Source organism: Erpetoichthys calabaricus, chromosome 2 (genome assembly GCF_900747795.2).
Source record: "Erpetoichthys calabaricus chromosome 2, fErpCal1.3, whole genome shotgun sequence".
NCBI lineage: Eukaryota > Metazoa > Chordata > Cladistia > Polypteriformes > Polypteridae > Erpetoichthys > Erpetoichthys calabaricus.
Window position 1 is genome coordinate 129,421,134 of NC_041395.2, and position 26,829 is coordinate 129,447,962.

Sequence of the window (26,829 nt, forward strand, 5' to 3'; positions counted from 1 at the left end):
ATTATGTAAGGATGTCACTGTTATTTATTTTCCAATCTATCCATAATATAAAAGAATAGCTGTTGTTAATGATACATGGGAATTATAGTTAAGGATTTTATGTGGTTGGAATGGTCTATAATCCCATTTTAGTCTGTCAGCCTAAAGTAAATGCAGACACAATAATTTAGACAACAAATCTTTAACAGAAGCCCTCTCCACCTTCACTCCATCATAATTCTGATATTGGACCAACATCGAGAAGGAAGTAGAGTTGGCCAAAGTGGTTTTGCATGTAAAGCAGTACTAGGGAACCAAAAACAAAAGCAGCCGACTGTCTTTTTCAACCATCCTTAGTCAGATGGTGAAACAAATCCCAGGTTATTTTTAGATGAAACAGTACTTTTGACAACATTCCAGTTCCAGTTCACCACTGTTTATGATTATGTCAGGAACAGGATTTTAAATTAGTCATAGAGATATTTGGGATATAGCAAAGCAATAGTTAAACATACCAGAGGAATTTCAAATGAGCAGTGTACTGTAAGTCTCTGTAGAAGACTAAGTGTTGAATGGCAGATATGCATGCCTCTCTGTATAGGATTTTAATGTTGAAGCCTGGAAACAATTAATTGATCATTTAAAATACTTATTACTGTTTTGATTACTTTAAGAACTCATATTGTTCTTAGAATACATATTAGAAAAAAACATCAAGCATGAGAAAATTCTGCAAAAATAAGTCTAAATGCTTAAAGGATTATTAAAGTTTCTGTAAATGAGAAAATAAACAAATCTGATATTTTATTTGTATGTTTCCTTCGTCTGAATAAATACAGCGATGAAAACCACACTTACTTAAAATTTGTGTTTAGAAATTCATTTGATTGCTTTGTTTAAGTTTAATAGAGATTTCAGTGTTGTACTGTGTCTACATTTATAACCTGTTTAATAATCTTTAATCAATGTCTAATTTCAACTATATAATTTGCCAGAATTTTCAAGCATAAGACTATGAAAGTGGATTATTCTTTCAAATTACTTTATGAAACTGTATATTACTGTATGAAGCATACTGTATAAGAGAAACTAGAAGGAAAACAACTTTAAGGAGATTTTAAAAAGTAGACAAAGATTCAAGCTGCAACATAAATAAAATATAATGTATGGCTGCCAAGCTGCTGTTTAACAGTACGTCCTGTCCCCCAGTGGCCCCAGCTTTACTCCAAATTATTTGTGAGACTAGCTTTTCAAACTGTGCTTCTCTGGAGAGGAAGCTATCTACAGTATATAAGACTCAAGACAATAACCAGATCTGTAATGGGCTACATCTTCTAGCAATGAAATGCATAGTGTGTGTATTTATATTTCTGGCTTTAGCATTTCCAGCACCTGCACCTGACAAATTCAAATGCCAGTCACAAGGAAATTTTGCTTTTAATAGCTTGTATAAACCTGGCAATATCATGTTAGGTGCAATATTTGCTGTCAATTTTAGGACAATACCACCGGAGCTGTCTTATAGAAGTAAACCTGGACAATGGAAATGTGACAGGTAGAGTACAATAAGTGCACAGTGTTGCTTGTACTTACTTTTTTATAGAAAGAAAAATATAAATAATGGATAAAATATAACACAGGACATGCCATTTTATATTTACATGTAATAATAATTTCCCAATTGTTCTTTTAGCTGCATAAATGTATATACAGTAATCCCTCGCTACTTCGCGGTTCACTTTTCGCGGATTCACGACTTCGCGGGTTTTTAAATACAAGTGATTGCCCGCCTGTCGTGGAAGTTATGTTCCAGACCCATCAGCAACAGGAGAAAAATCCGCGATATAGAAAGACCATATAAATAAACATTTTTATAGTTTAAGCCTTAAAATACCCATCCCACATGCTTTAAACACATGTAAACTTATAAAACACACTTTGTTAACACATATGATATGTGGATGTCGGGCTAAGGATATGAGTAACATTTCACTATTATAAAACATTTTAACTTCACGCAAGACAAGACAGTGAGACAGGAAAATTGCTGATGTACAGGCTTAAAATTATTGACACGCAGAGCGACAAGCAGCACAAAGCCAGCACAAAGTCCACTTCTCCTTAGCGTTCATTCAGCTCCCCACCCCCTTGACAATGCGAAGTGGCAGGAGCGTACTGCGCTTCCGGGGAGGGGGGGTTTGAGCGAAGGTGCGTTCAGCTCTCACACACCCACACACACACACACACACACTCCTCCTTCCGAACACGCAGAGCGACAAGCAGGCATTTTGGCAGAAGCAGTACAAAGTCCATTTCTGCTCAGCGTGAGTTCAGCTGCCCCCCTTCACAAAGCGAGTGCAGACACATTGACGTCTGATCGCTGCGTGCAGTGTGCAGTGTTGGTCTGAGGTGTTTAAGAATGTAGAAAGTGTTTAAGAGCATAGGAAGTGTTTATAAGAGCGTGGGAAAGGTTAACAAGAGAGTGAGAAAGGTTTATAAGAGTGTGGGAAGGGTTTATAAAGCCTTAAAATATGTATAAATAATAAAATAAATATAGGTCGCTACTTCGCGGATTTTCACCTATCGCGGGGGGGCTCTGGAACGTAACCCCCGCGATAGGTGAGGGATTACTGTAATTTAATAAATATAATATATAGTATATTAAATATATAATTTAATAATAATAATTGCTATATGTCTACTGTATTGAAAATTTGTGTATTTTGTATAATAATGGTTAATTGAATACTATTGAATACTTAATTTAATACTATTATTACAGATGTGCAGCATTCCTAGCAAAAGTTAGAGGTGTTTGATAATTCATTTTTAATTGAATCTATTTCATTTAACAGTTTTGACATTGCAGTTTTCCAAAGAGCTCAAGCAATGGTTTTTGCAATTGAAGAAATAAATCAGGATCAGACTCTTCTTCCTGACCTGACATTGGGGTACAAACTGTATGATAACTGTGTGAATCTCCAAGAGGCAATGAGAGGGACAGCTTCGTTAATTGGTGGAGAAGATGACATTTTTAACAATTATCAATGTCAAGGGGTCCCTCCTGTCATTGCTATTATTGGAGATCCCCTTTCACTACATTCTATTTCTATATCAAGAATACTGGCTCTGTTTCGCATGCCTCTGGTAAAATATTTTAATATGAGTTTAATATACTTTAGCCAGTTTCAAAATGTTCATGTTTGAATTCAAGTTACTGAAACAATGCTGTCAGAGTGTATGTTACCAAAAAATACAATCCATTATACTGTCTACTTATACATACTGTACTCATATGTACCTGTATTCATTTTATTTTATATGTTTTCAATTTTGTTTTGCAGATTCAGTCTTATTACTTAATACACCTTGCTTGCAATGTTGGGATGTAAGGGTGAAAGATACTGGCTCCATTTCTGTTAGGCAATTTCCAGTTAACTCATTGTATTTAAGGGTTTATATCTTCAAAAAAAAAAAAGAAACATGGCCCCAGTAGTTACTAGGAATCTGATTGGATTCACTGGGCTGAGTTAAAAGCCACCACATAGGATAATGCACATGGTGAAATATTGAAGCGTATTGTCATTGGAAGCATTTTGATGAAAAAACGAACATTCAACTTTCCTTCTAGCAAATTAATGAGAATCTAAATTTAGTTTGTTCATTGAGCTAATGGAACTTGCTTTGTATCTTCTGTTATTTATATATGCATTGTATGAGCTTTCTACATTTCATATATTTTATTACAGATGCCTCTGACATAGGAATCAATAAAAAGATGGCTTTCATTTTGTTCTACAGTTGCTCCAAAATGTCCAATTGAAATATTTTGATATACTTTTATTTTGAAGTAAACATTAATTTATTTATTTATTAAATGTCTTAATAAATTGTGTATTTTTGTTAGTCTGTGCCACATTGATTATGTTATTTTGGGGATGCCTTTTACAGATCAGCTATTGTGCAACCTGCTCCTGCTTAAGCAACAAGCAGGAATTTCCTACTTTTTTCAGAACTATTCCAAGTAACACTGTTCATGTGAGAGGAATGACAACACTGATGAAACATCTTGGTTGGACTTGGGTAGGTGCAGTAGGAGCTGATGATGACTATGGGCTTAATGCTCTGTTGAGTTTTAAAGAGGAAGTCGAAAAATTTGGATGTGTTGCTTTCTCAGAAACCATCAATATCAATGACAGAACAAAAATATTTCATATAATCAACATTATAAAACAATCAACAGCAAACGTCATTGTTTTGTTTCTAACAAAAATGGTTGTCACTGTGTTAATGAAAGAGATTGTTCACCAGAACATTACTGGCAGGCAGTGGATAGCAAGTGATCCATGGAGTGCTCATCCTGTTTTAGCCAGCAATGAGAACTTCGCCTCATTTGGTGGAACTATAGGCTTCCTCACAAGACGGGTAGAGATGCCAGGATTTGAACAATTCCTTCTCCAAACAAAACCTAGTTTAGACTCCAATAATAATCTTTTGGCCCAGTTCTGGGAAGCACTATTTCGATGCAAATTTCCAACAAATGAACCTAAAACAAATGCTTCTGTTGTAGAAGAACGAGTGTGTACTGGATCAGAGGACATTAAGAGTACAAAGACAGAATATAGTGATGTATCACAGATTAGATCTTCCTTTAATGTCTATAAAGCTGTGTATGCCATTGCACATGCCTTACATAAATTAGCTTCTTGTGAAAATGGAAAAGGGCCCTTCAGGAACAATACCTGTGCATATATGTCAAATGTACAACCATGGCAGGTAAGCAAAATATTCTAGAAATGTTCAGAAGTAAGTGAAAGAGGTCATGTATATTTAATATAAGAACTGTCATTATAAAGATCATTCTGTCCTGACACAAGCTACTGTTCACTTGACCTCCAAGTTTGCAGACTTCATATTAAAAGGGCTTTTCCATGGTAAAAAAATCATATTGTTTATAATTTGTAGAGAACATCTTTTATTCTTTTAATTTTTGGTATTATTTAAAAATGTAATTAATTTAATGAAGTGGATTCTCAAAAAAAAGTCAAGCACTAACACACACAATGCGTGAAGGTTAGGGTTAGGGTTGCATTTTATTGTTTATTATAGTGAATTTAACTTGTATTAGTTATAATTAATTCTTAAATCTTATTGATAAACTTGAATTAAATAATATTACTATTATTATTATTATTACTACAATTGCATAAAGTGATGAGAAATTTTAACTGCAGTTCAGAATAGAAGAAAACTTTGATGAAATGAAGCTGCTGATGATTTTAAATATCTGTTTCTTATTTTCTACCATAAGGTTTTCCATTATCTTAAAAACATGAGTTTTACAACTCGCTCAGGAGACAGAATGGCATTTGATGAAAATGGTGACACACTTCCAGTCCTTGATATAATAAACTGGCAGAAAGACAAAGATGGCACCATGATAATCAAAACTGTGGGTTTTTTTAATGATTCAGCTGTAGCTGGGCAGAAGCTTACGATTAATGAAAGCAGTATATTCTGGAATTTTGATTCAGGAAAGGTATATGAAATCACTAGTTACAGTTCTCGACTTTGAAGGACTATATATGACTATCACATGTATGTTTTGTTTTTAGCTTTGTCTTTAGGATATGCTGTCACTGCCAAAAATTTTGATTTATCTCATGTTAAAAATAACAGTACAGTCTTTGAAACTACATGTAGGTTGATGGTTTAGTTCCACAAAATGATAGAAGTTAAATTATTATCATTTATTATTAAAAAGTTAATCTTTAGCTTTTGATGTATCAATATACATCAATACAATTCCTTATGCATGTATTTTCTTTAAAAGAGAGAGATCAGAGATAAGTATTAAAATGTGACTTGCTACACATTTCTATAATTAATTTGCTTATGTCATGGTTTCAAACAATTTCCTGTAAATTCTGTCGAATGACTTTATTTTAGACCCCTAAATCAATCTGCACTGAAAGCTGTCAGCCTAGTACAAGAATAGCAACAAGAAAAGGAGAGCCAGTCTGCTGTTTTGACTGTGTGCCTTGTGCAGATGGGGAAATTAGCAGTGGAATAGGTAAGCAGGTTAAAATACATTCTTTGAACTATATACTAAATAAACCATTTTAAATATATTACTGTTATATTTATGATACTTACAAGACTGTTAAACTTATGATACATACTTGCAATTTCAGGGTTATAGGTAGTACTAGACTGATATGATGATGCTCATAACATAATGCTAAACAAATAATTTAAGTTTTATGCATTTAATTACTCATTAAAATAGTTATCAATTTTTGACTTGTACAATGTTTGAGAAATTGATGGAAGTGTGGATATTTTTCAGTCATTAATAAAGATCAAATGCATCTTATTCTGCATACTGAATGCATAGCAGCACCTTAGAGTAAATAAACACCTACCAGGTAAGCTTAGAATTTGACTTACAACTGTCTAATGAGTGTCACAATGTAAATGGCCATTTATAGTCTGCCGCATTCAATCTGTAAGAGAATGTTGACAAATAGCTGCTCAAAACTCAAATCTCAGGAGGATCTACAGTAAGTGTAGTAGAGTATAAGTGGAGTAAGCCTGTGGTGGAAGACACCATAACTGTTAGAAGCTCAGTTATTCACTTCAGCCTAATAGCCAAGAACAGCTCATGACAACTGTCACTCATGTAAATAGTTAATAGTTACTTTGCTTCATCTTCAATCAAATTAAGAGGAATCACACAAAGTTATCTGAGATGTATTGATTGTGTGGACACTTTTTCTATGGTGTCGTTTCTCGTGACTGAAGACAGAGAGATATATTTAAAGTTAGTAAAAAAAAAAAAATCTTTTATTCAAACACATCAGGCAGAGGTAAAGTGACAGAGAAGCGCAGTCCCAGGACACCGCCCTTCATCTGCCCCCCGGCCAGGGTATTCCAAAGTTTTTATAGAGCTTTGTCTTGTGATTTTATTACACAAGTACTGCAAAACAACAACAACGGTTAGTTCCTTAAAACAATATATAAAAGCTAAGCTTTTTCTTATATCTCTAACTAAGCATTTTCTTACTGTCTCCAATATTAGCCAAAGACAAATGTCATGTACCCCTTGCGACCTTGTGACTTCTTCACCCTGTCTCATTTTACTTTGAGGAAGTTAACCTACAAAACAGTTTGAATCATATAGAAACTGATTTTGTTGAGCCCTTGCACAATATATTTTTGTCAGTTCATAGCCAGAGCTTGCAAGCATTGCTGAAATGAAAGTTTTTTTAGTCACCAAATACTCAGAGTACAAGGTGCTCAGGAGAACATCTTTCTTCTACACTCCCCCCTTTTGAACAGACAAAAATATAGGTTAGATAGGAGCAGAACGGGAAAGAATAGGAGAAGGGGAAGGAGTAGAAGTAGAGGTGGAAGAGAATTGGAGCATTCGCTCCTCGTGTAACATATAAGCCTTAGCCATGGAAGCAGTGAAATATTTGGACACAATAGAAAAGGTGGGTGAAAGAGTAGAAACATTCATTATTTTAACAAGAGTTTGTTGTGAATCAGGAGGAAAGGTAGAAGAAAGCTGGCAAGTTTTAGTAGCATGGGAATTATTAGTAACCTTAATTTGAAAAAATCCTAGTGGATCAGAACCACTTGCGTATGCAGCTAAAACATAAGTTTCCTGAATCCTGCAAAGAGGGATTTTTTAAAGTAATAATCAAAGGGTTACAATGGTTCTCAGCACAGTCATGAGGGGCGTGTCCTTTTATAATAGAAAATCAAGTCTTTAGGCCATACTGTGTGGCCTGCCAGGGTTCATAACCCCAGTCGTGTGGTCCTGTATTTGCAAACACATCACTCCAGAAGGCACATTCAGAGTCAGATGAATCAAAACTTGAATCAGAGTCATAATAAGGGTAGCTCACAGACATATCTTGTCAAACTCTTCCCATTGTTCTTGTTTGCCACTACAGGGGACAATTACACAAAAGTCAACCTGGAATGAGGCAGTCTTCCCCACTTGGAAAGTCAGTGTCACTCGTAAAATGGATAATGGAAGGAAGAACATCCACCCATTTTCCAACCCGCTGAATCCGAACACAGGGTCACGGGGGTCTGCCGGAGCCAATCCCAGCCAACACAGGGCACAAGGCAGGAAACAATCCTGGGCAGGGTGCCAACCCACCGCAGGACACACACAAACACACCCACACACCAACCACACACTAGGGCCAATTTGGAATCGCCAATCCACCTAACCTGCATGTCTTTGGAATGTGGGAGGAAACCGGAGCGCCCGGAGGAAACCCACGCAGACACGGGGAGAACATGCAAACTCCATGCAGGGAGGACCCGGGAATCGAACCCAGGTCCCCAGATCTCCCAACTGCGAGGCAGCAGCGCTACCCACTGCGCCACCGTGCCGCCCAAGGAAGAACAGTAAAACTGTAATCAAATGAGTATGAATGTTAGGGATGCCATCTTTTGCAGTGTGAAGCATGAATCCAGGCGGGCAATCCTTCAACTTTCACAGCGTGTGGCGTGGACAGAAGAACTTGGAATGGTCCTCTCCACCTAGGCTGATGCCAGTGTTTCCTCCGAGTGTCTCGAACCAGGATCCAGGTGCCCAAGGGAATTGGTGAATCCTTAGAAGGTGGGCTGGTCCTCCAGGCCTGATTAACCTGCTGATGGACTTCCTTCAACAAGGTTCGGAGACCTGCAAGACTAGAGAGAAGATCATTGTCCACAGTATGCAAACTCACATTACCTATAACCATGCCAACGGGCATGGGACGTCCGGTCAGAATTTCAAACGGCGATAGTCCCAATTGTCGGTGTGTCCGTACTCTCAATCCCATTAAAGCCAAGGGTAGTGCATCCAGCCATGATAAATTAGTTTGTTCACAAATTTTTGCGAGCTTAGCTTTTAAGGTGCCATTGCATCGTTCTACGATGCCTCTGCTTTGGGGATGGTATTTACAATAATGGTGCACATTGATTTGGAGCCAGGTAGTTAATTCATTTATAATGGAATTCACAAAGTGAGTGCCATTATCTGTTTGCAACTTTTGAGGGATACCCCATCTTGGAATAATCTCTTTAATTAGTGCTTTAGCTACTGTTTTGGCATCGTTGTGTTTTGAAGGGAAAGCTTCTACCCATCGGGAGAACACATCAACAAGTACTAGACAATAACGGTAACCTTTAGACAGTGTTAGTTCAATGAAATCCATTTGGAGATGTTCAAACGGACCCATTGGGTTAGGGGTAACGGCGGGACTTACCTGGGTGCCCTTTCCTACATTAAACTTCAGACATAATGCACAGCGTCTGCAAAATTGCTCTGCATATGTAGAGAAACCTACAGCTTCCCAATGTTTTTCAACATCTCGAACCATGGCATCTCTACCTGCGTGATCGAGACCATGAGCTATTTTTGCCATTTCTGGGAAAGAGGCTTTTGGGAGAAAAGGTTTGTTAGTGTGTTTATGAGTCCAGACTCCATCAGAGAGGGACCCTTCTTTGGACCATTTTCTTTTTTCGATGTCCGTGGCTGCACTCTGTAAAGAAATAATTTGATTATCAGGGTCCTGGTCATTTCTCTGTTGGAATAAAGAAATTGGTGTGTTATTATATGCAGCCTTTTTAGCAAAGTGGTCAGCTAATTCATTTCCTTTGCTAACAGGATCCTGTTTTCCTGTGTGGGCTTGACATTTAACAATTGCTAGCTTCGATGGTTTGGTTATAGCTTCTAAAAGGGATTCGATCAATTTCTGATGTTGAATGGGTTTGCCAGTACTGGTCTTAAATCCCCTTAGTTTCCATAGTGCTCCATGATCATGGCAGACTCCAAAAGCATACCTGGAATCCGTATAAATTGTTACGATCTTTCCTTCGGACAGCTGACATGCTCGAGTGAGTGCTATAAGTTCAGCTGCTTGTGCACTTAAGCTTGATGAAATTCGATTTGCTTCCAGCAGGCGGTCCCCTTGGACCACTGCGTAACTGGTCGAGGGTGCTCCGTTTTCTAATCTTAAAGAGCATCCATCCACAAAAATTATTTCTCCAATTTCGAAGGGTGTTTCCTGTAGATCTACTCTAGGTTTTACAACCTTTGCTATTTCATCATGACAATTATGTGGTTCATCTTCATTTTCGGTTGGAAGGAGGGTGACAGGATTTAAAGTAGAGCATCTTTCTATTGTAACATTTGACAAAGTACAGAGTACATTCTGATAGTGTATTGCCCTAGCAGTGGTGAGATGCGAGGTTTTAGCCTGTATTAATATGGAATGTACAGCATGAGGTACTTGTACTGTAAGGGGGCTCATGAGAACTACATCCGTGCTTGCTAATACAGCTTCTGTTGTTGCAGCCACAGCACGAAGGCACGGAGGAAGCGCTGCGGCTACTGGATCCAGTTTTTTAGAAAAATAGGCCACCGGTCTCTGTTTATCCCCATGCAGCTGCGTTAATACTGCATTCATGAATCCCTGCTTTTCGTCCACGAACAAAGTGAATGGACGAGAATGATCAGGTAAACCAAGCGCAGGCGCAGAAAGAAGAGCAGTTTTTTAAGTCACGGAGAGCCTTCTCAACCTGTTCATTCCATTGGACCTGGCCCGAAAGAGGAACGCCAGGTGTATTAGCCAATTGTTGCAACGGCTGTGCTCTTTCAGTAAAATTTAGAACCCACTGTCTGCAGTAGCCTAGAATGCCCAATACAGACATGACCTGCTGTTTTGTGACAGGTCTGGGGAGATTTTGAATGGTGTTAATGCGATCGCTAGAGAGAGCTCTTGTTCCACAAGTGATGTCATGACCTAGGTACTTTACAGTTGTTTGAATTAACTGCAGCTTAGCTTTAGAAACTTTATGGCCATTGTCCCCCAGATACAACAATAACTTCTGGGTATCTAGTGCACAGTCCTCTTTATTCTTGCTACATAGCATTATATCATCTACATACTGTATTAATATACTACCTCTGTCTGGCCAAAAGCCTTCTAAATTTTGAGCAAGGGCTTATCCATATACACAAGGGGCTTCAGTGTATCCCTGAGGCATGACGGTCCATGTCCAGCGACGGTTTTGAAAAGTAAAAGAAAACCAAAATTGAGAATCAGGGTGTACAGGAATGGAAAAGAAAGCATTGGCTAAATCAATCACTGAAAAATAACGAGCAGAGGGAGGGATTGTAGAAAGAATAGTGGAAGGGTTAGGGACGATAGGAGCCCTAGGGAAGACGGCAGAATTGACTTGTCGCAAATCTTGTACGAAACGCCATGAACCATCAGCCTTTTTTACAGGTAAAATAGGGGAATTAACTGGAGAGTATTTAATTGGAATAATGGCACCGCGTTTTACGAGATCAGAATGTACTGCGGAAATGCCAGCCTCTGCTTCGGGAGACAGAGGATACTGGGCACGGTGCGGGCGGAAGGAGGATTTCGGGTGGATCACCAGAGGCTCACAATGGGCTATCCTCCCATAATCATTCTTTCCCTGTGACCACAGTGAATCAGGGAGCATAGATAACCAAGAAGGGGAAGTGGTTTGCAATGAAAAAGCAAAAGAGGAAGGGCGGCACAAAGCACGATTTACTAAAAAATCAGTTTGAAGCACCACTTTAGTTATCAAATGGTCTGAAGTATCAAAAATACCTGGAGCAACAGGTAACCAATCTGCTCTATTAAGACATTTTTCTACCCATGGTCCTATTTCCACCCATTTAATAGTGCGTGATTTGGCTTAGGAAATATGAGGCACTGAGCCGCCTAGATAGAAAATATTCTGTGAGCATGTGAGATGGACAGACGCAGCTGCCTTTGTGGATGAAATAAAAATACAGGGGATGTGAAGGGTTTCGGGGCAAGTACCTAAAGTAAGGAAAGATTCTAGCCAGGTGGTGTCTACTTCTGCAGGAAAATATTGGGCAGTGCAATGAAGGGTGTCAGGGACCTGTAAATGGGGAAAAAGACAGGAGGGAAAAGAGTGAAGGGCTTTGAGGAGAATGGTGTGGGGGGAAATATTTAAAGTCCATGCTGCAAAGGAGGGTTTAGGATGGGGGGTGATTTGACACAACAACTTGGGGGTTGAACAGAAAAAGCCTTTTTCAGTCATAGAAATAGAGAGAGAAAGTTTTGTCATGAGGTCCCTTCCTAAAAGGTTAACTGGACAAAGCTGGTTTAAAAGAAATCGGTGTGTTAAAGTGGAACTACTAGAATGCAGCTGAACTCGAAGAGGCTTTGAAACCAGTAAAACATGTGGTTGTCCGGAAGCAGTAAGCAGAGTAACAGTCTCTTGAGAGGCAGGAACCTCCTTCAGCGAAAGGGTTGAGCGCGTGGCTCCTGTGTCCACGAGGAAAACAGTTTCAGTGCCATTCACCATTAAAGTCAATAATGCAATTGCGGTGGAAGTGTCCCATTTCACCACACCCGAAACAAGCATAAGGTGGAGCGTTTGGATCTGGACGGGGAGGCAACTGAGTGGGTGATCCACTTGGATTAGGTAGCATATATCCGCGACCTCATCCCCGTCCACGCCCTTGTCCCCGGAAAAATCCTCCACGTCCACGACTCCTGCCGGGAGTGGCCCCACCAGTGTAATAGTTCATTTGTGCTGCAATCAGCTTTGTCTGGGTGTCTGACTCTTTCTGCTTTCTCTATCGTTCAGCATGCGCTGCTTGACGTTTTACTTCCTCAAATGCGGCAGCCTCCCATCCAATACAGGAGGTGCGTACTTTACTTTGAATGTCACTTCGCAGATCAGACACGAAAAGGGGAACTGCAGCTTTACTGCAATTGTCTGGATTGTCTAAGCCAGAGTGATTTGTTTTTAAATCTTGAACACGATGTGCCCATTCGTCTACTGTCTCGTCCTTCTTTTTCTGTTTGGCAGCTGAGATAAGAGACCAGTCTGTGCCTTTCTTATACTTGTCCTTAATATTGTTCTTTACATGCTCCCATTGTGCAATAAAAGGACCTTCATTTCGGCCTCTAGGCAAGGTTTCATTCCATTGCCACTGCTGGCCATTTTGCTGCCCATGATTAACAGTGGCCCATGTGGTGCCTAGTTTCCGACGGAGCACCTGAGTCCATTCCGCAGCATTAGGTTTGTACATATCATCCATCTGTTGTAAATGTTCCACAAATTTTAACCCACCGATCACCTTAGGGTCAGGCAGCTCTTTCACCATCTCTTTCAGCTCCTGTATGTCCCAGTTACGGTGTATCATAATGGTGGTAGGGTTGTCAGCACCCGCTGGTTGGGAGGGGTCATGACGAGGGTTCGGGACTTCAATGAGGGGGCATGAAAGAGAAGAATCTTGTGGGGTTTGTGGTCGGAAAGGGGAATAATTATTGTCTTTCGGGAAGGGGGTGGGATTCTGTCGGGATTGTGTATGGCTTCTAGTGCGTTGAGAAATAGATGGCCCTGACAATTTTATAGGACTGGGATCATCTGTGTCTGAATCAGTATGTGTGGATGGGTCATATTGAGCTTGCTGATCGAAAAAATCTGCTCCTGGGGGATCATCCTGTAAATTAGGAGCATTTGGACGTGGAGGTGGGGGGGCTGATGCTATATTATATGCAGGGTCATCTTTGTAATTTTTTCTTCGTTTGCCTGTGGACTGTGGTCCTGAATCTAACTGCACTTTCTGTAATGCCAGCAGTAGTTCCTCTTTTTCTTTTCTCGTTTTAACTTCTGCCGCTAATAGCTCGTTTCTTTTCTGGGCCGCCTCTAATGTGCGGTTTTTGATTACTAATTCCCATCTATCAAACATATCCATGCGATATGGTCCTCCATTACAGCAGCCCTGCGTATTTCTACACAGGATTTTCCTAATTTCCTGTATCTCACTTGTATCTGCAGTCCCTTGAATTGGCCAACGCCCACCACTCTGCTTATTCCACTTTTTGAATGCTTTCTTGAAATCTAAACCTGTATTCTTTTCTATGAATTTTCTAGGTGACCCATTTTTACGTGGCGTCTGCTGATCCTCCGAAAATAATCCTTCCAACATAAATGATTTCGGGCCCTCAGAGCGTCGACTAGCAGGCTTACTGTTATAAGTTCCCATTATGTCCCCTTGTTCTTCCTGAGTCCTGTATTAATTTTCCAACTATGTACTGATTCGCCTAATCCCTTGTACGTATGAATTAGTGAGGTATTAAGTGTTACACTCACTGTTCCCTCACCTTCCCTTTTTTTAGTCCCAAGGGGAGACACTAGCTATCGGTCCTGTCCCAGTTCCCAGGAGAACACGGTATTTCCCTATTTGTATGTAGATTTATTTATCCCGTCCTAACAGTAAACCTGCAAGATCTGTGCTCTTTTCTATTTATATTTCCATCCACCCCACTACACGTTCCGTTAGCCTGTCCTCTCACATCCCCGGATTCCAGCTCAGGTGACTTCGTGTCCGATTCGGTTCAGCAGAATACTACATCAATACGTCCAGCCGAGTCTAGGATATGGGTGAGGCCAGTATCCCTTTGTCAGACCTTTCGTATGCGTCAAACTGCTTGGGTCAAGTCTCCATCACCTTAAGCAACCCGTTGAGATATGAGTATGACTAGACGGCCAACAGGAAACTCGCCCTCCCAGGCGATTGGAAATCCCCGAAACTTACCCCAGCCTGGAAGTGTTTAAACTCTGTCTGGAAATCCGTTCAGTCACCATGGATGTAGCCAAAGAGGAGACCGGAGGCTCCTCACGCAGGAGCCGTCTCAGGACAGGGCAGTCCTAACCTTTGCCGGAGCTGCTTGCTCTGCTGCCGGGGCCCGTATTGGCGGCAGTCCGTTTGAAAAGACGGATCACTGAGGTGGTCCCACTCGAGGAGTCAGCCGGTCGTCTCCTGCCCCACGTTGGGCGCCAGAAAACTGTGGACACTTTTTCTATGGTGTCGTTTCTCGTGACTGAAGACAGAGAGATATATTTAAAGTTAGTAAAAAAAAAAAAAAATCTTTTATTCAAACACATCAGGCAGAGGTAAAGTGACAGAGAAGCGCAGTCCCAGGACACCGCCCTTCATCTGCCCCCCGGCCAGGGTATTCCAAAGTTTTTATAGAGCTTTGTCTTGTGATTTTATTACACAAGTACTGCAAAACAACAACAACGGTTAGTTCCTTAAAACAATATATAAAAGCTAAGCTTTTTCTTATATCTCTAACTAAGCATTTTCTTACTGTCTCCAATATTAGCCAAAGACAAATGTCATGTACCCCTTGCGACCTTGTGACTTCTTCACCCTGTCTCATTTTACTTTGAGGAAGTTAACCTAGAAAACAGTTTGAATCATATAGAAACTGATTTTGTTGAGCCCTTGCACAATATATTTTTGTCAGTTCATAGCCAGAGCTTGCAAGCATTGCTGAAATGAAAGTTTTTTTAGTCACCAAATACTCAGAGTACAAGGTGCTCAGGAGAACATCTTTCTTCTACAATTGTTAAAATCTTTTCAAAAAACTGTTCAATGCAAACTTCAACTCAGTAATGGAATAGACAGAACTACTACATGAAGCTAGTTTTCTATTAAGTGGGCCATTATGAAAAATCTTTATTTTTGTAGTCAAGTTTCATGTTCGTAAGATGAACAAGTCAAAAGCAATTCAATAAAACCAGTTCACCACAGCAGTATTAAACTGAAGTGAGGATAAGTACAAAACATCTTCACTTTGTGCAGAGGAATGACAAATCCAAACAACATTAGGTTTAAAGAATCATCATAAATCATTCAAAACTGTTTTTTGCAAGCAAGGTCTCAATAGGTTTTAAATTATTATTATAACATTTAATTGAATATAAATTTAATTCTTTCAGTACTCTCTCCATTTGTGCATTCATTTCCTCTACTCATCTTCTCCAATTATGGTACTGGAGGGGATTTAGCCTACCCTGGCACAACCAGAAACAAGACATAAACCAGCTCTGGACATTGACATCTGTCCACTGCTGAGCACGCTCACATGCATGTTCACACTCAACTTGACAGTTTCAAGGGACCAATTAACCTAACAGACACATTATTCAGATATGAAAGAAGATCCAGAGCACCTGAAGTAAAAACTCAGAAAGATATTTAGATAACATACAAACTCCACACAGACAGTAATCATGCCAAAGGTTCAGATTTGCTCTTCTGAAGCTGTGAAGCAGCAGCAGTAACTACTGTGGTGCCCTGCTAGCCAGAAAAGAAGCATGAGATTGTACAAACAACTTCCCACACACCACTAATGAAACATTGATTCATTTTGTAAGTGGTAAGCAGGAAAAAGTTAGTTTGCCATATATCAAATTTTCTTCCACAACGCATTTTTTGATGGATATTTCTCATTTTCTTTTTCAGGTGCCACTGAATGTCTGAAGTGTCCACAGGATTTCTGGTCAAATGATAAAAGAAGCCAATGTGTGTTAAAGGAAGTCGATTTTCTGTCATTTGGTTCCGTAGAAGGTATTTTCTTATTTTCTTAATGATTTAAAAAAAAGAAAATTCTAATAACAATATTTTCTGCAATTAAGTCTTCGTGTCATAAAACCACAACTAAGTGTGATTTTGCATTTGTATTCTAAAAAATGCAAAGATTTGTTTTTCAGAATATGCTATAGGAAGTCTAGGCACTTTAGACAAAACACAGTGATTGCTTCATGATGAATTTCTCCTAGCCATATACAAGTAAAGTGGAGGAAGGTTAAATAAATATAAGCAGTTTGGAGTTACAAAACAATAACACCATACAATGCTGAAAAAACTTATTAAAATCCTAATATTGCCTGTTTTTTTCTATGTCAGACATGTCCTAAATTCTGATCCAGTCTCAAGAGAAATAAGAGTGTTCCAAAAGATGTGGAATATTTATCATATGAAGATGGCATGGGAATTGCTCAAACAATGACAGCTTTTGCTGTGTTTTAGAAGTTTTTATTTGCTACTGAGGAACTCCAGTTTTTAAGGTCAACAACTCTGAGCTCAGTTTTCTTTTGTTAGTGACATTAGTTCTATACAGTACTTTCTTTGTTCATTGTGTTTTATCGGTAAACTCTCAACCTTAACCAGTATGTTGAGTATTGATGAGCAAACTCTGAGAAGAGTGAGCTCACTGTGATTTCAGCAAAATCAATGAAATATTTGAGAACTTTACCAGACTCACTGAAACACATTAAAATCAATGAGACGGAGGAATGGAACTAGTGTTGAGTGGATTATAATGGTGCAATGGTCTTTTAAGGGTTTAGAGTATCGGTAGAAAATGTGTATATACTGATGCATACTGGCACACCCAGAGAACTGGTAGCAAGGAACTAAACATGCTTAATTTAGCAGTGAAGAGACAACATACAATAAATCTATGCAGAACAATGAAGTATTTTCATAACATTCATATTATGGTCAGCTAATGTACCCCTCAAATGAAAATACTGCATGTGGGCAGCAAATCCAGCTGGAGTGGTGACATCATAACATAAATCTGAGGTTTGAGTATACTTAAAGTATGCATGTGTGAAACATCTGTGCATGGATGCTAAACCTCTATGATGTTATGTTGGCCAAGCAAAACATCTTGGGGTGATGGGGAAAAAAATGTTTGTCTAAGCCAGCTACATGGCAAAATGCCATGGAAAATATTTGGCAAATATTCATAGAGCACATTCACCGCGAAAAACGCTTTGGTGAATTAATACTAACGTTGAGGCGCGTAGTGTTTGGAATCATCTTTGTGTATTTTTGGTATTCTTATAAAGACAATTAATGTACTGATGGTATTCAAAGTTACACTGCCTGGTAATAACATGAGGAAATGGTCTGGTGCTGCCCAACAGGGAAAAACAGTCTTTGCTCTTAGTTTTATTCAGTTTATGGTTAGTTACAGCTCCTACCGTTCCAGCAAAAAACACAAAGTATAACAATGCCAAAATCATCTCTGAAATTGATATTGGAAATTGGCTTTTTGGCTTGTGTTTACTTTATGATAGCTTTTTTTACAGGACACATACCAATAACATTTAATGAGGGCAAATTCATCACTTTCAGCATGCTTATCTTCTGTGCAACATATATTACTTTCAGACCTAATTATGTCAGCACACCAGGTAAGTTCACAGTGGCAGTGGAGATCTTTGCTATTCTAGCATCACGTTTTGGAGTCCTTGTTGCAATATTTGATCCAATATGTTATATAACTGTACTGAGACCAGAGCTAAACACTCGCAGAATTATGAGGGGTTGAGATAATAAAAAACAACAATCTAAATGAACAGTACCAATGTGGAATCCACTGTGGTAATTGTTTAGGTTTGTTTCATCCCATAACTGGACTTTGCTTGTACTAGAGTTTAAACTGATAAAATTCCTTTCATTTAAAGTTTTATTGTAAAGATGAAACTTTACTGGTTAAGATATACATTTATAATAAAATTGTTCTATTATTGGTGTGTTTCCTTTAAAACATTATCCCATGGTGGCATTCTACAAATGAATGAAAGCAGATACACCAACTTATCACAAGATCCACATTGTTGAATCCAATAAAGAACTACTTAAGAACATTTTATGTTAGGCAGAAAACCCAGAGGGGGCTGGGTGGTGTTTTGGTCTGGAAAACCTGCAGTTTTTTACCTCCAGTTTTTTCTGTCCACCTTGGCCATCTGACTTTATTATCAGACTGTCATTTAGAAACTTGAAAACACAATTTGGTACTCTACTGCTCTAAATTATATATCTGTATTATGTAAGTGAGCATTATTTATTTATCTTTTGAATACCATTTATTCATTATTATTCTTGTCTAAATTTAATTTGTTTTTCTTTGCATACTACTGTTTCTTTGACATGTTTTATAGCACGTTGAGCTACACCTTTCCTATGAAAGTGTACTATAGAAATAAATGTTGTTTTCCCTGATAATGCACAATATCTGTCATGTGTTTCTTTCAACTGAGCTGTGGGATTTCTGTGTAACAAAGCATAGTTTTATTTTAAATATATGGTCACCTCAGGAGGATTAGACATGCAGTATATACCGTTAAAGAAGATATAAATATTCAGACGTGTGTGGCTTTTGGCTTTACAGCAATGAAGTGTCTTTTGTATACTTGCGTGTTTTTGGCTCCAGTTTTTCAGACATCTATTTCTAAATACTTGACCTGCAAACCACATGGAAAATTTCAGTTTAATGGGTTATTCAAACCTGGTGATATTATGCTGGGAGCAATATTTGCAGTTAATTTTAAAGCAATACCCCCAGAATTAAGCTTCATATCTAAACCTGAACAATGGAAATGTGAAAGGTAAGTGTATTAAAATTCACTGTCTATCTATCTATCTATAATAATGCTATCTCTAGATAAAGATATATCAGTATTTATTGATACTATAATACAGAGTAAATTAAAGTTGGATTTAATGTCATAAGCAAAGACTGCAGAAAAACAGAAACTTAATGAGGATTTAATTAGAACTTCGACTAATGAGTCTGATATGCTATATGATAATTACCAATATGATATGAAAAATAAGACACACCATAAATAGGGAAACATCAGCTGATATTTGAAAAAATACACAAATATATATAGTTGTTTTAAGCCCAAATTCGTATTGCCTTATTAGAAAAACTTATTTTCTGATTAAGTTAAGAAAGACTTATTGAAAGATTCCCATTGTTGAATAGGATTTACTTTATTTTGCCAATTTAACAAAAATATAGTATGATGTTCTTAAAGGATACATAATGGAATACTACCATAGCGCTTCTCTTTACAGGTAACTTTCAAAATAATTGATCTCTTTTAAATTTATACAGAAAAAATGATACCATATGCTAACTACTTTCATTCTCCAATAGTTTTGACCTTGCTGTATTCCAAAGAGCACAGACCATGGTGTTTGCAATTGAAGAAATAAACAAGGATCCTGCTCTTTTGCCAAATATAACTTTGGGATACAGACTCTACGACAACTGTGTGAACCTGCAGGAAGCCATGCGAGCTGCGGCAACTCTTATTGGCGGAGAGGAGGAGGTTAATGATGATTCCAGCTGTGATGGAGTTCCTCCTGTAGTTGCTATTCTTGGTGATCCATTATCAACACATTCCATTGCCATATCAAGGGCTGTGAGTTTATTCAAGATTCCTCTGGTAATGTATTCTATCAATAATCCATACTTGATGATGCTATTTAAAATAAATGTTTACTGTTACTGCAAATACCTTCTAATAAGATTTTCTAAGTGAGCATTTTAAAATAAAATTTGAAAATACTTGAATAGTGGTTAAGTTGTATGTGACATTAATTGTATCTTCTCAAAATAATTCAATTAGGAAACTGGAAATATAGTATAGTGTAGTATAGTGAGTGATTTGTTTTTTAAACAGCTTATCCATTTATAGCTATTTTTCCCTGAACTGAAAAATGTAATATTTTGACTAGTAGTTTATAATACAGAATATTCTAATTAAAATGAAAGAAATCAACCCATTGATTTGAATTCAGTCATTAGTCATCAAGGTGAAAACTGTGATTTTTCATATTTAAAGATAATTGATTTCCCAAGAGATGTATTCATTAATGTTTTATTATTGGTGGTTTTCTCTCTGAAATCATTACCTTGTAGCATATCTGAACAAGCAGACTACATATTTTGTATATAAAGTCTTTCCATTAAGGAATGCTGAAGCTCATATTCTAATCCTTGCAACTTTTTCATTTCTAGGTCAGTTATTGTGCAACTTGTTCATGTTTAAGTGATAAGCAGGAATTTCCTACATTCCTGCGGACAATCCCAAGTGACACATTTCAGGTGAAAGTGATGGCTGAAATTATGAATTACTTTGGATGGACCTGGGTTGGAGCTGTAGGAACTGATGATGACTATGGGTTATATGCTCTGACCAGTTTCAACAAAGAAGTGAAAAAATTTGGTTGTGTTGCATTCTCAGAAACATTAAAGACAAACGATAGAGCAAGACTGCTTCAGGTCATTAGTGTTATAAAACAATCATCTGCCAAAATCATTGTTTTGTTTCTAACAAAAACTATCATGGGAACATTTATAAAAGAAGCTGTTCTTCGAAATATTACTGGCAAGCAATGGATAGCATGTGATTTGTGGAGTGCTTATCCTTCACTGGCCAGCAATGATAATTTTGACTTTTTTGGTGGAACCATCGGGATCATTGCAAGAAGAGGCTCCATTCCAGGGTTTGAAAAATTCCTCCGTGATATTCAGCCTACTTCAGATGTCAAAAACAACCTCTACAGTCAGTTTTGGGAAACAATATTTCAATGTAAATTCAAAAACTCATCAGTGGCAGGAGATGGAAAAGTGTGCACAGGGACAGAAGACATGAAAAGCATCAAAAATGAATATAGCGATGTGTCACAATTGAGAGCTTCCTACAACGTTTATAAAGCTGTGTATGCCCTAGCACATGCCCTGCATAACATAGTAATTTGTAAAGACAGAGAAGGGCCTTTTGAGAACAACACATGTGCAGACATTAGAAAGGTGCAGCCCTGGCAGGTAAGGGAATCCAGAAGCACTTATTAAAACTGTGAAAATTGATGACATGTATTAAAAGAAGAAGAACATGACTGTGTTAGGAAAACTATATAATAAAGAAGCAGAACACTTCTTTTAGTTTTCTGTTGCCTACACTTTGGCAACACTGTGGAAGAGGGTTATTAGGAAACAATGTAGTCATTGACTTCACGGAGGAAACTATTAGTTTGGGAATAAGCTAATGCTAGTGGTTATGGTCATACTGCAAAATAAATTTATAAAAATACAAGTGAATGAACAGTACATTGCATCATTTGTCATCTAGTGCTTTTGATTTTCCTGTGGTATTTTGATTCAAAACTGTTTTTATAAAACTGATAAGTTGAATACAGTAGGTATGAAGAGATGAATAATCTATGATTCCAAATATGTTTCCTAAATTCTTCCAGACCTTTATGTTAATTTATAAGCAACATATTTATATGAGCTTTATTAATCTGTGGTTAAAAATCAACCTCCAATTGCTCTATTAATATATAATATATCTATAGATGTTTATATATAAACACAAATGTATTTATTGATGGCCTATAACTCAGATTTAATTTTTTATATTTTTCTCCCACTGCTGTTTATATATCAATTAACAATTATGACATTTCTTTTATTGTTTCATCTAAGCTTTTGCACTATCTGAGAAAAGTCAACTTCACCACTCTTTCTGGGGACCGAGTAGCTTTTGATCAAAATGGAGATGCAGTTCCAATCCTTGACATTGTAAACTGGCAAAGAGCTGAAGATGGAGGCATGACCACTAAAACCATTGGATTCTTCAGTGAACTTGACACACATGAGACCCAACTGATGATTAATAAAGACAATATCTTCTGGAATTTTGAATCTGGCAAAGTGGGTGGCTCTAGTTGTCTTGTGGAATTCGGTGAAAGATAAAATATTTACAGTAAATTTAGGTTGTTACCACTATTTGTATAAAGTTTTCAAAAAGGTACATTGCTTTTTTTAAAATGAATTTCTTCATCTGAGGATTGCTCATTGCATTTCTTCTTAATTTATACTCAGAACAACATGCTGGAAATCGAACCAAATTATCTTTTACAGTTTATTCAAAGTAAACAACCAAAAGACACCTGCAAATAATGTATTTAAATATTTACTAAAGAAAACCATTAGCTAGAACTGCAATGAGATATTTATCCTAAATTTTGCAATGTGACAGTGATGTACTGATTTTTTTTTTTTTATTATTAATCTCATTGTGTGATTTCTAATACTGGCTAAAAAAGGAGTCATACATGGTGATACAGGGTGGTATCTTTCCACCCTTAATGTAGGAATTACCATATAATTAATAATGTTTCCTAATAATGTTACTAGTGAGAAGTCAAGCAAAATGACACCTTTTATTGGTTAACTAAAAAGATTACAATATGCAAGCTTTCGAGGCAACTCAGGCCCCTTCTTCAGGCAAGATGTACAACACCCTAGTACTACTAATAATGTAAAAAATACTATGCGCAAGGGTTTGGTTAATACACAGGCAGTGTGACTGGCAGCTCTAAAAAATTAGGTTAAAATCCCAGCCTGGTCACTTTCTTTATGATTAAAAAAAAACAAAAAAACAGTGTATCATTCAAATAGACAGAAGTAGAATATAAAAAGGCATTTCATAAAATCTATAATAAGAAATATAAATGTGAACTAACTCAAAATTTCTAAACATCAAGTTAGTTTATATGTGATAGGTTTACAAACAGTATTAATTTTAGTTGAATAGCATTTAACTTTATTGCTAGATGTTTAACAATGCTATATGTGACAAATTATGTGCTCCAGATTGTTCAAATTATTTAAAAGTATGTAATCAGTAATGGTGTTTTTACAAACCTTCTCATGTAAATGATTAAATCATTTGCATTTCAAGGTAGTTTAAAGTACTAGGGTGTTGTAACCATGTTAGCCATTATGAATGTAGTGAGAAGTCAAGCAAAATGACACCTTTTATTGGCTAACTAAAAAGATTACAATATGCAAGCTCAGACAGTTTAAAGTATTAAATAAACCTTGTTATCAGTAATGACACTTTTACACACATTCTCATGTAATTGGTTTAATCATGCAAATATAGCCATTGTTTTGGTGAATTATGAGATATGACGATAATAGCCATTACAGCACAGATACTAAGGATAAACCTGACATTTGCATACTTTATATTCACTTGATTAAAAAAGTCAATAACACCTCACATCAAAGTGAAGTTTCCCTACGGTTTTAGTATGTTTAGAGTATGTGTTAGTAATTACATGCTTCCTTATAGCTCCTTATTTTTGTTGTACTTTAGATGCCAGAATCAGTTTGTAGCAAAAGCTGTCAACCTGGTACAAGAAAAGCAGCTAGAAAAGGAGAGCCAATCTGCTGTTTTGACTGTGTGCCTTGTACTGATGGAGAAATAAGCAATCAGACCGGTGAGTAAGATTTGTTATAGCACTGCATAAACATGGGGCAAACATGCAAATTAAAGGAAGTGGGTATCTCTGCAATCAAATCAAGAAGTCTTTAATCAGCGCTATTGCCGATATTAAGAGTACTGTATTGCTTTCTCTCTGTCTAAATTGTAATAACTAAACCATTAAGAAAACAGAAACTTACAGATTTGTAAAAAGTTCTCTGAAATGATACTTGAGTAAAAGATGCAGTACTTCATCAGATTTTCACTTTTACTGAAGTATGAAGTATTTCAATAAAAGAAATCTTGAGTAAAAGTAAAGATGTATCTACTTTCAAAAGCACTCAAGTAACAAGTAAAAATGGCAATTTATAAAAATGAGAAGGTGCAAGGCTCAGCCTAGAGGGTACAATACATTTATTTTATTTTTAAACAACACTTACGCAATATTTTTGCTACAGAAATGCACTGCAGAATAGTGAATTGTGCAAATGCAATCATGTTGTTGATCAGTAGATAACTGCAGTCAGTTTCATGGTGATGACCTGAAGTGTGGTACTAGTGAGCGTGGATATGAGTTAGCGTGGATATGCTGTACCTCCACACTAGGATACCTAGCAGCTGTAAATGAGGAACCCCATCTCTGAAGAGAAAAATCACAAAATACAATACAAAAAAAGCAAGTACAAATAAACACAAATTGGGCTTATTATACTTCACTGAAGTAAAGATACATTTTAGAAGGGCAATTATTATGTTAAATAATAATACAACAATTTTATAATTGTTGTTTATCTTTAACAAGAATTATTTTAAGAAAGCGGAGATTCCCTTTACTTAATTTGGTTTCCAATTTTATCTTTAAAGTACTTGCTTGAGCACTCATCTAAACTATCACATTAACCAACATTAAATTATTATTAACTCTCTGGCATAACCGGAGGTGTGTACCAGTTGGTTGTATCATAATACAAATTCATATTTTTAATGCACTTCTATAGACAATTTAAATTGCACAGATTAACATTTTCTAGTACATATACAGTAAGCATTAAACCAACTTGCTTTAATATTACACTACAAATAATTCAACTTCAAAAGAAGATAATAAAATGACAATTACAAATCTGAGTGTCCTACTGAAAAATGCTCTGGGTTGGTTCTGTTAAATTAAATGTTTTCTCCTGAATCACATAAAGGACTGATATGATAAAAAGTACAACTCAGAGAAAAAACAAGTCTCACAATTTGCAATTCAGCTTAAGATAGAAACAGATGTTCAGAAATCATTTAATAATTTATTCAGAGGTTACCCTTGCACACAAAACTGGAATATTCACTTAATAAGCCAGCTGTATTTTTTCTTAGTCATGGTGGCTCTAGTAGATTCTGGTCGGTAAGGCTGTGTTCTGTTAGCTTTCCCTCAGCTTAAATTCCATGAGGTAACAACAAAAATATGTATCTCTTCTTGAAGAAAAGCTGATACCCTTTTATTAGCTGTTACATAAAAATGGGACAACAAGAATGCTCGCAACCAATGAGCTCTCGCAAGGAACCCTGAGTCTGTTTTCTTCAGTTAAACAGCAAGTTTTATGGCTGGACTCATGCTAGCATTAGATTAATTGAGCCTGTTAAAATCCGCCAAAAGATGTTATGGGAATTACATTGGCGTGCAAAATACGCATTTTGTTTGCACAATATATAACTTGTGGTCTCAAGATATTTCTTGTAAAATCTCATTTCCACAAGATTAAAAAGACACTATTTTTTTGGACTTCAGAGGATCTGTCTAAAATAGCTTAAGAATAGGAAAAAATTTGATGGTAACTTCCACATGCTTCTTTAAATTTGAAGATGAATTCTTGAAAGTAGAGATTTCTGTAGATGCTGTCTTCAAATAGGACTGTGCGGAAAGTGCATATTCAGTTTTTAAGTCTGAACAGTAAGCAAGAAGCATGGGACCGACCTACCAAATGAACAGTGGAAGACACCATATTGCTCTTTTATTTTTTTGATTCTATTGGCTGTGTCTGAGCAACGTTGAATTATAACAAAAGCTGACAACACACCATATACATTAGGTCTCTTGATAAATTTATAATAGTTTGATCTGCGTAATGAGTAACTAGGACTTTCTGGAAAATGTAATGAAGTAAAAAGGATGCTATCTGACCTAAAATGTAGTGGGGTAAAACTAAACGTAGTCCTAAAGTAAACTTAGTCAAGTAAAGTACAAATAGCTGAATAATGTACTTAAGTAAAATAACAAAGTAGTTATAATTCGTTATTTTACAATTTAAGCCACAGAATCGTTTTTCAGAAATTAATTAATTTATTTTTTTCCCTTTTAGATTCAATTGAATGCATCAAATGTTCAACTGAACTCTGGTCTAATGATAAAAAAACCAAATGTGTGCTAAAGGAAACAGAATTCCTTTCCTATGATGATGCTATGGGCATTACATTGGCAGCTACAGCTTTGACAGGTTTCTGCTTGACAGTCGCTGTGCTAGCAGTTTTCATCCACTTTCGAAACACTCCTGTAGTTAAAGCCAACAATTCTGAACTGAGTTACCTTTTGCTGGTATCACTGATGTTATGCTTCCTATGTTCTTTGTCTTTCATTGGGCAGCCTTCACACATAACCTGTATGCTCAGGCACGTGGTGTTTGGGATAAGCTTTGTTATGTGCATTTCTTGCATCCTTGTAAAAACTATTGTTGTGATAATGGCTTTCACTGCAACACTGCCTGGAAAAAGTACAATGAAATGGTTTGGTGTTGTTCAGCAGAGGTGCACCATTTTTGTCTTTACTGCTCTTCAGGCTTTAATATGTATAATTTGGCTTATCACATCTCCCCCAAGTCCCACTAAAAACACCAAATACCAGAC

At 37.1% G+C, this 26,829-nt stretch overlaps 2 protein-coding genes across 2 annotated transcripts; both read left to right on the forward strand.

Annotated features, from left to right (window-relative positions):
• The first annotated feature begins 1,445 nt into the window (after positions 1-1,445).
• LOC114645359 (extracellular calcium-sensing receptor-like) lies at positions 1,446-18,197 on the forward strand. Its single transcript, XM_051922519.1, is given in 7 exon segments — positions 1,446-1,534; positions 2,835-3,126; positions 3,931-4,755; positions 5,291-5,518; positions 17,671-17,822; positions 17,824-17,907; positions 17,909-18,197. Coding segments are annotated over 7 exon segments (1,959 nt in total).
• An 836-nt stretch (positions 18,198-19,033) lies between these two features.
• On the forward strand, positions 19,034-21,518 carry LOC114645360 (extracellular calcium-sensing receptor-like). Its single transcript, XM_028793221.2, has 3 exons — positions 19,034-19,257; positions 19,815-20,106; positions 20,682-21,518. The coding sequence occupies exons 1-3, from the start codon at positions 19,043-19,045 to the stop codon at positions 21,516-21,518; spliced, it is 1,344 nt and encodes a 447-aa protein (XP_028649054.2). The 5' UTR covers positions 19,034-19,042.
• Positions 21,519-26,829: the final 5,311 nt, after the last annotated feature.

Excerpts from the sequence above, each read along its gene's own strand:
- LOC114645360 (XM_028793221.2), top strand. The coding sequence starts at position 19,043 with ATGAAGTGTCTTTTGTATACTTGCGTGTTTTTGGCTCCAGTTTTTCAG. Across the intron at positions 19,258-19,814 it reads GAACAATGGAAATGTGAAAG|TTTTGACCTTGCTGTATTCC; the intron begins GTAAGTGTATTA and ends ATTCTCCAATAG. Across the intron at positions 20,107-20,681 it reads GTTTATTCAAGATTCCTCTG|GTCAGTTATTGTGCAACTTG; the intron begins GTAATGTATTCT and ends TTTCATTTCTAG.